Below are 9630 nucleotides of genomic sequence, written 5' to 3' on the forward strand. Positions count from 1 at the left end.
CTCAAGCCAGTTCTCCCCCACTTTGTCTTTGTGGTGAGTGAGGGTATGAGTCTTGTGGGGTCCAACTGGTGCAACAAGCTTGCGTGTGTAGTCGGTGTTGTCTGCCCTGTATATGAGGTGTGTGTCTGAGCGGTCAGGGAGGGGGGCAGCTCTAACAATCAAATCTCTCTGGTGTTCCTGGAGATTTAAAGCTACTGCAATAGTCTAATCCTTCAGTTCAGTCCTGCCACAGTTTGTCTCTGCCGCTGACCCACAAGTCCTTGGTATTTGCGTATGGCTCCTGGGACTTGTGACCAGGTCCCTCTTCCAAGCTGTGCACCCCCATGTCCTCTGTTGAGGGATGACTGTGCTATGTCACAGGTGAGCGCTGTCCCCCCAGGGTGGTTCTGGGCTTCAGGGCTGTGTAGGGACACTCCCAGTCTGCTGAAAGGATGGCTGAATGGGGCATGTTAATTCACACAGCTCCGTCTTCCCAACTGTGGGACAACCAGGAGGGTGTGGGAAAGGCTAATGTCCACGGCTGATTTTGTGATGTGTGTGTGTGTTGTTGAAAACACTTCCCATCACACTGGGTTGTCTGGGGCAGCTCTGGGCTGTGGAGCCAGTGCCTGGCAGGAGTGTTTCTTGCCCACTGGGAAGATGGCTCTGAGGGGATGCCCTGCTTTTCTTGGGAAGTTGCGGTGTTTAGTGAATTTTCTCATCCACTGGACTTATTGCCTTGTGTCTCAGAGCTCTGTTAGCTTTGCTCTTGTCTGGGCCCAAATTGCAAGTCTTTGAAGCTTTCTGTAATAGGTTTCTCAGAGTAATTGTTTTAGAAAAAGATGAGAAAAAAAAAAAAAGGAAGGGCCCTCCTTGCAGATCTAATGGGCTATTGAAATGCTAAGAGACAAGGAGATTAGGACCATTAAGGAAGGATACAGGGAGCAGAGAAACTGGCCTTTCAGAGGAAGAAACTCACCTTCTGGATTTGCATATGAGCCTGTGTCTGCATGAGCTCTGCCCTTCCCTGTTCTGTGTTCACCAGAACTCCAAAAAGTCTCCGCTTTTATTTTTGGGTTTTCCTTGCTGTTTTTGCTGTCCCTATCTCCTCTCTGCTGGGCTGGCTGCTCCCAGATTCTCTGGTGTCTGTTCTCAGTCTATCTGTTTTTGGAGTTTGGATCAGTAGAATGAGTTTCCAATAAGAGCCACAACTGCAGTTCTCCCTCCTCATTCCCAGCACCGATGGCCCCTCCTCCCACAGGACTCAGCCTGGGAGGGAGGGGCACGGGTCCCCTGGCTGCGAAAACTTAGAGATTTTGCAGATCTCAGCTGTTCCACGCATTCATGAGTGTTGTATGAAGTTTGCCCAAAGTCAGATTGCTCTGCGGTGTCCAGTCCATGCAATTCCTGGCTTTCTACCTACTGCCCTGGAGGAGTAACTAAAACACATCTCACCACAAACAAAGGCACCCAGTGTTCTTTTTTTACTTTAATTGCTCTTTTTCACTTTAATTTTTATTCATGTCATTTTTGTGTGTGTGGTAATGAAGGTGTCAGGGATTGATTTTGGTGATGAACACACAACTATGTAATGGTACTGTGAACAATTGAATGTACGCTTTGTTTTGTATGACTGTGTGGTATGTGAATATATCTCAATAAAATGAATTTTTAAAAAAGTCAATGATAATTTGACAAATATATGGGGTGTATAGCCACTACCATGATAATGATCACCTCCCAAAGTTCCTGGTGCTCTTTTTACAGTTGTGTTTTTTCCAGCAGGCCTGGCTCTGGGCAACCATTGATCTTTTCTGTCATCTAGAATTTCACATAAATGGAAACATACAGAATGTAGTCTTTTGTGTGTGCTTTCTTTAACTTACTCTAATCCATTTGAGATTCATCCATTTATTGCATATATTAATAGTTTATTCATTTTTATTGCTGAGTAGTGATCCATAGTGTGGATGTATTATGTTTCTTTATTCATTCAACAGTGATAGACATTTGAGTGGCTCCCAAGTTTTGCATTCTGAATAAAGATGCTGTGAACACTCATGTACAAAAAACAAAAACAAAAACAATCCATGCAGTTATCATCTTAGTCTAGTGTTTGTATCGTGCTTCTACTATTGCTAGACCCTCAAAACTTGTGCTCCTACTTTACGTCTCTTACCTTTTCCCTCCACCCCCTTCTTCTCCTTCCTAAATCCCTCTTTCAGGGGACTGCCATCAAAGTTTCCTTCTAAGGTAACAATCGCATCATGTCATGTCTCTACTTATGGTCTTCCAGTGGTTCCTCTGCTCCAACTTCACCATGTCTGGGAACTGCTGTTGAATTTGTTCTCCCTTCCTCTGTGTTTCCACAGAGCCGAGATAGCACCTACTGTGGTGCATTTTAATTATTTCTGCACATTATCTCCTGATCTGAGTTCCTCAGTGGTGGCTTTTCTCCCGAGGAAATCTTCAGCCCTGCTGTACATGCTTAATAAATGATTAGAGTGTATATAAACTTTGGAATTACTCTAGTAAGCTCAAAATGCGAATTCTTTGTTCTGTTTATTAACCTTTTCATGTTTTCAGTATGTGTGGGTTTTTATTTTTACCATTTCCTGGTCAAATTTCATTTGAAAAGTTGCAATCTAACTCAAACAGTCTAAGGGGCAAATTAGTTATCCTTTTCTTGTCCTGGGTAGCCAAGGCAGAGAGCCTTCTGGAGTGGCCTGATCTAGGGCTGAAACAACAAGGTAGGAAACGGAGGGAAATGCAGTTAGATTCAGAGCATCCTTACAAACCAGATATAGTAATAACAGCAGACTTTTCAGATAAAAATCTGGGAAAACCTCACAGAATTGGATCTATTACACCGATTTTGTGAACTCCTGGTCAGCTTTTTGGAGACAAGGAGGTGATTATTCCCTGACAATTGCCCCTCTCTTTGCTTTCTCGGGGTCCCTGTTCTCCCTTTCCTTATGAGGACCAAATAGAGCTCTCCTCTCTCTTTTGCAGGTGTTTTTAGATAAAATGTATGTGGGAGTTCTGGATCATTCCACTAAACAGCTGACTCTCCCCAAAATCCAGGTATGTAATTCAGTAGTTAAAGGATTAAGAGTTCCAGCAGCTGCCTAGCCCTGGGCTCAGCTGTCCACATACCCAGTTTGCAATGTTCCATTTTCCCTCCCACTGTCCTTTTGAACAGCTCCTTGCAGAGGGAGGGCTGTGTGTATCTCTAGATACAGTGGACCTGCCTTAGGTGAGCAGGATTTTCCCTTGGATATTTATTATTCAAGAGACTCTGGGTTGGTCATCAGCCCTAGGAGAGTCTGTGGTAAAAATGATCAAATGACTCTTTCCTGGAAAGGATTGGCCCAAGAGAGCGAGGGGATGAGTAGGAGGAGCAGGTATACAAAGGCTTCTTCTGATGCCTCCTGCTGTCCTGTGGATCACCCTGCTTATGTCCTCGGCTTAGTTTCAGGGGAGACTTAGAGGGTCAATAGGAGATGCTTGAGTTGTACCCACTCTGCTGGTCTGTGTTGGACAGGACTCCAAGGACGCCCATACCCTGAGGATCCTGGTAGAGAATCAAGGCAGACTCGCCTATGGGCCGAATATCAATAAAGAGAGGAAAGGTGGGCTCCAGAATGGAGAAGCTTGTGATCTCCAGGCACCAGATTCTCACCGCTCTTACCCCAGGTGGAGAACAGTTATGGCTAGTTATGCAGAATGGAAGAGAGCAAGATCTCAGCTAATGAGGCAACATGATGAAGTCTTGTTTGCAAACGACCTTGCTCCTAGTTTCCTCCCAAGTGTGTTCTGTAAAACCAACTCAGTGTCAGTGCACTCCATGGACTCTTGGGAGAAGAGGCTTTTGAAAGGGCTCCATTGGGAGAAAGCTGTGGAAATACCTCTGGAGGAGTAATAGTTAGGGTCCCTCCCTAGGAAGTGTGGTACATTCTTCTCTGGATCCCAATGGCTGCTGCTGTCCCCTCCTTGTCCCCAGTGCTCACTGGGCACAGAGTCACACACACCTTCTTTCTCCTACCTGAGTGCTTTCACCTGCCTAAGGGTTAGAGCTACTCTCCACCCTGGTGCTGGCCAGATCTGGCAGGCATTGCAGTGATGCCTATGCTCTCACTGTGGAAGATACAGCCACATCTAAGAGGTCTGCATTCAAAAGAAACCATCTGTGTCATGTTTTGCAGAAACCTCTCTTCTCCCTCAGGGGAGCTCTGGCCCAGCTGATGCATATCCTGCATCACTCTCACCTTCTTAGGCACCCCCTTTCCTCCTTCCCCTCCAGGTTTAACTGGGGATATCTATCTGAACAATTCTCCATTAAGAAGATTTGCAATATTCTGCCTGGATATGAAAATGAAATTCATAGAAAGGTGGGTGCCTGACCATTGACTCAAGGCAATCAACCAAAGATGGGGAGCATTTGGAAACAGGAGAAACCTCAGAGATTGCCCAGATTAACCCCTAGGTATACAGAGAAGAGGGCTCAAGACCCAGAACATGGAAGGAAGTGACTTCAAGTATCATAGTTGTTTCGGCACAGAACGATGACCTTCCCTTCTTCACCCACCTCCTGGTCTCGTTTTATTCGATGCTCCCTGTGAGGCATATGCCTGGGCTAGAGCTATCGAGGGGCCTCCAGGCTCTGGCAGGGAAAGACTTAACTCAAAGGTCACATGACACATGTAAAGAGAGGCACTACTTTTCCACTTGCTGCTTGGCTTCTCTCCTAGGGACCTTCCTAACCAATGGAAGCCAATCTCCTCTTCAGTGAGTGGCCCTGCTTTCTTCCTTGGTTACTTGAAAATTGAGGAACCCCCCAAAGACACCTTCATAAAACTGGAGGTTAGTGAATTGTCTCCTCGAGCCCATCTCTCCCCCATCCCAGGAGGACCTTTGATAAAAAGCTCCCTGTAGCATGAGACCTGCCCTGTGTAAGGGATTTAAGCTACAAGGACCTCAGTCATTCAGCTTCTAGGATGCCACTCCCTCTCCCAGTGTTAATTAGGGTGAGATGGAAACTAAACTGGAAATGCGGGAGACACGAGTGCCGTGTACTGGTGGGGATAGCTGTAGCACCCATTCCACAGGAAGCCTGGTGCAAATGACCCACCAGTCCCCAGACCTACTACAAGGAGTTGAGACTTCAAGAACCGATCACCATTTCTAGTGGAGATATTATAGGGGAAATTCCAACACATATATTGCTACATCTCAAGTTTTACATCTCTAGCTATGTTTTGAAGAATCCTTGATGGTAAAGGGAAATAGCCCCCCAACTCCCTGGCTTGGGACAGACACAGAAGGTGAGTAGAAATCAGTGTCCTCCTTGAGGCTGTGAAGCCAACCCCATGCCAGGGTGAGCACACAGAATGCTCCGAGTCACCTCTCCAGGTTACCAGTTGTCACTCCTTATGACACTCCTTGTCACTCAGATCTTGAATCCTCCATTCCAATCTTTTCCAGGGCTGGAATAAAGGAATAGTATTCATCAATGGACAAAACCTAGGACGCTACTGGAAAATAGGTCCCCAGGAAACTCTTTACCTTCCAGGACCCTGGCTTCACCAAGGAAGAAATGAGGTGAGGCCCTCCCCCACCTCTCAGTCCATGACTCTTGGACTCTGCCTGCCCTCAGAGGCAGGGCATGTTCTCATGGCCTGCTCACCTTCTTCTTGACAGATCATCGTGTTTGAGGAATTACATCCTGGCTTGAACATCCAGTTCACAAACCAGTCTCATCTAGGTATGATATTCTCAAGGGTAATTTGCAACATCTGTGACCAATCTTTTTGGCTGTTTCTGATTGAGGTAGAGATAAAGAAGGCAGAAAGCACAACGTGTCCCAGGATTTGGAAGCCTTCCTCACTGCTCTTACATAGTAGACAGATTTTCTCTTATGCCTGTCACAGCTCCACTCATCATCTTCCATTTTAAGATGACACAACTCAACCCACCACTCAAGCCCCAAACCCCTCAGCCTTCATTCCTTCCAGACATTTTCTGCTGTGCTTTCTGGATCCCCTGTTTCATTGTCAACAAAGTTTCTAATATCTTCCACTTCCTGCCTTTTCTGAAATTTACCTTTTCCTACTACTCTTTCACATGCTTCCCTTTTAGATAATTCCAAGGCACTTTTTCTAGTACTTTCTCTTAGGTTGCCACAGGCAAGGAATGGGTGGACCAATTACATCCAGGGAAACTTTTGCTGATTTTATGGGCCTGCCACTAGCGCCCATGTTTTTGTGTCCAGCTCCTTGACCCTTTTGTTGGTAGAAGGCTCCAGATTCCCTTTTGGAAAATCAAACACTCTCCCATCAGTAGAGTCTTTGAGGGGCTATTAATCAAGCCCTTCCTGGTGGGTGAGAATGACCCACTCTTCATGAACTCCTGGGTGTGGGAGGAGGGGATGTGATCCACAATAAGCCAATCAAACTTTCTTTTCCAGGATACTGAACCTTGAGTGGAGTGATAAAGTAGGAAATTGATTGAGCTGAGTGGTTTCAACAGTGGTGCCATGAGGAAGCTGTCTGTTGGTCCTGACACCGGGTCACTGGAGCTACCTGGCTTCTCTGTCTACCCCAAGGCCTGCTTAGCATCTACCATCCACCTCCTTACCTGCTGATACATTCCTCTTTTAGGCAAAGTTAGCTAATTTGCTTCTGTTGCTTACAACAAAATCTACCCAATACACAAGGTATACCACATTTATGATTGCTGCAATAAAAAATGTTTTAACACCAAATAAAATGTTGAAAAAATGGGAAGGTGCTTAGAATACTGAACCAACAAATGTAAATCTTAAGCAGTAATGACCTTTCCAACAAAGCAAATAAAATAGAAAAGTTAATGCAAGAAATGACAGGCTGTTCATATATGCTGTATTTTTGCTGCAAAATTAAAAGGGTTTTCCTTTTACTCCCCAATATTCTTTCTATCCTCAAGTGAAACTCTACTTCAAGACTTATGCCAACCAACCATCCCATCCTCTGTCTCTCTTTACCATCAGATAGCAACTTCCTGGTCACCTATTTTTGGCAATTGACTCCCAGCCCTTGTTGCTTTCCTGTTCCTCTCCCACTCCTCTTATGGGTGGCTTGACCCTTCTGAGCATCAGCAAAGAGCAGAGAGAGCTGTCTAAGAAGCAGGCTGCCATCAATGCTCCAATCCAGCCAGATGTCTCAGGCTCCTTATTTCCTTGTACAAGCTCTCATCCAAGCAGTGATGGTGAGGGTAGAACAGGTGAGACAATGTGGCATACTGAACTATTCATGGGAGTATATACACTGATCAGATGACTTGGCAGAAAAAAATGGCAGCTATGGACAGTGTCCAGCAGCTCACTTAGAGCTTGTGGATTTCATTTCCCCTTTTATGCATAGCTCAAATACTTTCCCATCTCCTCTCACCTTTTCTGCTGCATAAACCTTCTCCATATGCCTCAGACTTTCTTCTAAGATGAAGTCAGCTGGGATGATTTTGCTCCACCATGAATTGCTGCTTGTTACATCTGCCCCTGTTTTTTCTCATCCTGGTGTCTATCATGAGATGGTGCCTGTTGCAGAGCAAACACAGAAAGCAGAGCTGTTCATTCGCAGCTGAGTTTTCAGCCCCATTTGGTCAGACTCCAACCTTTTGAATGGTTTCAATAATGTAATAATTCTGCTGTCTTCTTTTTCTAGCTTTGCTGCTCCACAAGTTCACTGCAACTTGTTCATTTTACCTGCATTTACTAATTTAACTCTTTTTAATCTGACCACTTTAAGACATTTCTCTCCTCCAATATGTTTACTGTATATGGGTAATGACCACTTGCTATTCTTCCTATATTCACCCAACTCTTGCCACCATTTTAGAAGACTCTTTCATTTAGTGAATGTAATTTCTACCCTATTTTGGTTTTCCATGCTCCACGAACTCCCTGGGACTTGTGATCCAGGACATCCACTTCTGACGTATAACTGAATGCACATGTCCATCATTTAGCTACACTTCCTGTCCTTCAGCTTTCTCCCTTTTGGAAGCTTCCCCTATTGTAATACTGTTTTTCATATTTAACCATCCCCATGCCCTGGGCCCAACCATGTTCTATCTTTCAGGCCCCTCCCTTTTCCCTCCCTTGCCCTCACACCCACCGTGGTCCATCACCTCAGCTAGTCTGGTCTGCCCCTCAGTGTACTTCTGTTTGTCTTTGTTTTTCCATCATACCCATAGTCAGTCTCTAGGCTGAACTTGGAGCTCATCCTCCCTGCCCCTTTTTCAATCCTTCATCTGTAAGGATTTTGTGGGTTGACTCATTCATTGCTTGATTGAAAGGTAAGATCAGGTATGTGGGGATTTATTTCATGTCTCTTTCACATGTGGTTAAGATGCATCCCTGGTGTGTGTGTGTGTGTGTCTTTCTCTTCATTATTTACTTTTCATATGCCAGCCAAGAATAAAGTTATTGAATGCTTTTTTTTCTTTCTACTTTTCCACCACTGCTGGAGTAAGAGCCTTTCTTTGCATCATCAGGGTGAGATTAGATTCAGGTATGGGATTAGGGGGAAAATAGAAGAGGCCTCATCTAGTCCAGTTAGTTTAAGGAAAAATAGTTTTTCATGGGATTCGGACCAGTTATTTGAGTTCTGCATCAAGTGGGGTCATATTCTAAGGTAAGTGTTCTGGTTTGCTAATGCTGCTGTTATGCAAAATACCAGAAATGGGTTGGCTTTTATAAAGGGGGTTTATTTGGTTACAAAGTTACAGTCTTAAGGCCATAAAAGTGTCTAAGCTAAGGTGTCAACAATAGGGCACCTTCATAGAAGAATGACCAATGGCATCTGGAACACCTCTGTTGTCTGGGGAGGCACATGGTTGGCGTCTTCTTCCTTTGCTCCCAGGTTGTGTTCCAAAATGGCTTTCTCCCAGGATGTTTCTCTCTAGGTGTCTGGGGGTATTCTTTTAGTTTATCCCAGGCAAACTCTGGAGTAGCAAAAGTCTACTTTCAATGGCCGTCTTCAAAATGTCTCTCTTGGCTGCAGCACTGAGCTCCTTCTGTCTGAGCTCTTTTTACCTGACTCCAGTGGTTAAATCAAGACCCATGCTGAATGGGCAGGGCCACACCTCCATGGAAATATTTCAGAGTTATAACCTACAGTTGGGTGGGCTATGGAAACACTCAATCAAAGGATTCCAACCTAATCAACACTAATACGTCTGCCCCCACAAGATTGCATCAAAGAACATGGCATTTTGGGGGGCATAATCCATCCAAACTGGTGCATTAAGAAAATATTACTTTACTTCATCAGTCGCTGTACTGTGTTTCTGCTTCTGTAGGGTGCCTCTTGACTCATGTGGTAATGGGTGGGATTTGGGCATTCCAACGTCCCTGGCTAAACTCGATGAAATTACCCTCAATTTCTCATCTCAATCCTAAACACGACCCAGGAAAACCAAACTCTGGATCAATCTACGTGTTCACCTTCTCTTGATGGTTTACAATAGCTGGTGGCTTTTACTGGTGAGAACTCATATATGGGTAAATTATCTCATGGGCTTTAAGGCTCAAGTGAGTGGGGCAGATATTTAATGAAAGGTTATAGATGAATCTTTAATTACTAATAGTTGTGGCTCCACTAATAAAAGGGA

General features: G+C 44.8%; 1 protein-coding gene across 1 annotated transcript in view; it reads left to right on the plus strand.

Annotated features, from left to right (window-relative positions):
- Positions 1-6855, plus strand: part of LOC119538817 (beta-galactosidase-1-like protein 2) — a 93759-nt gene extending 86904 nt beyond the window's left edge. The window contains exons 17-23 of the mRNA XM_037842011.1: positions 2992-3063; positions 3524-3611; positions 4283-4370; positions 4731-4842; positions 5464-5580; positions 5680-5743; positions 6446-6855. Coding sequence (XP_037697939.1) covers positions 2992-3063; positions 3524-3611; positions 4283-4370; positions 4731-4842; positions 5464-5580; positions 5680-5743; positions 6446-6453 — 549 coding nt within the window. The 3' untranslated portion in view covers positions 6454-6855. The remainder of the gene's footprint in view (positions 1-2991; positions 3064-3523; positions 3612-4282; positions 4371-4730; positions 4843-5463; positions 5581-5679; positions 5744-6445) is intronic.
- The last annotated feature ends 2775 nt before the right edge of the window (positions 6856-9630 follow it).

This window comes from Choloepus didactylus, chromosome 6 (assembly GCF_015220235.1).
Source record: "Choloepus didactylus isolate mChoDid1 chromosome 6, mChoDid1.pri, whole genome shotgun sequence".
In the NCBI taxonomy this organism is placed as follows: Eukaryota; Metazoa; Chordata; class Mammalia; order Pilosa; family Megalonychidae; genus Choloepus; species Choloepus didactylus.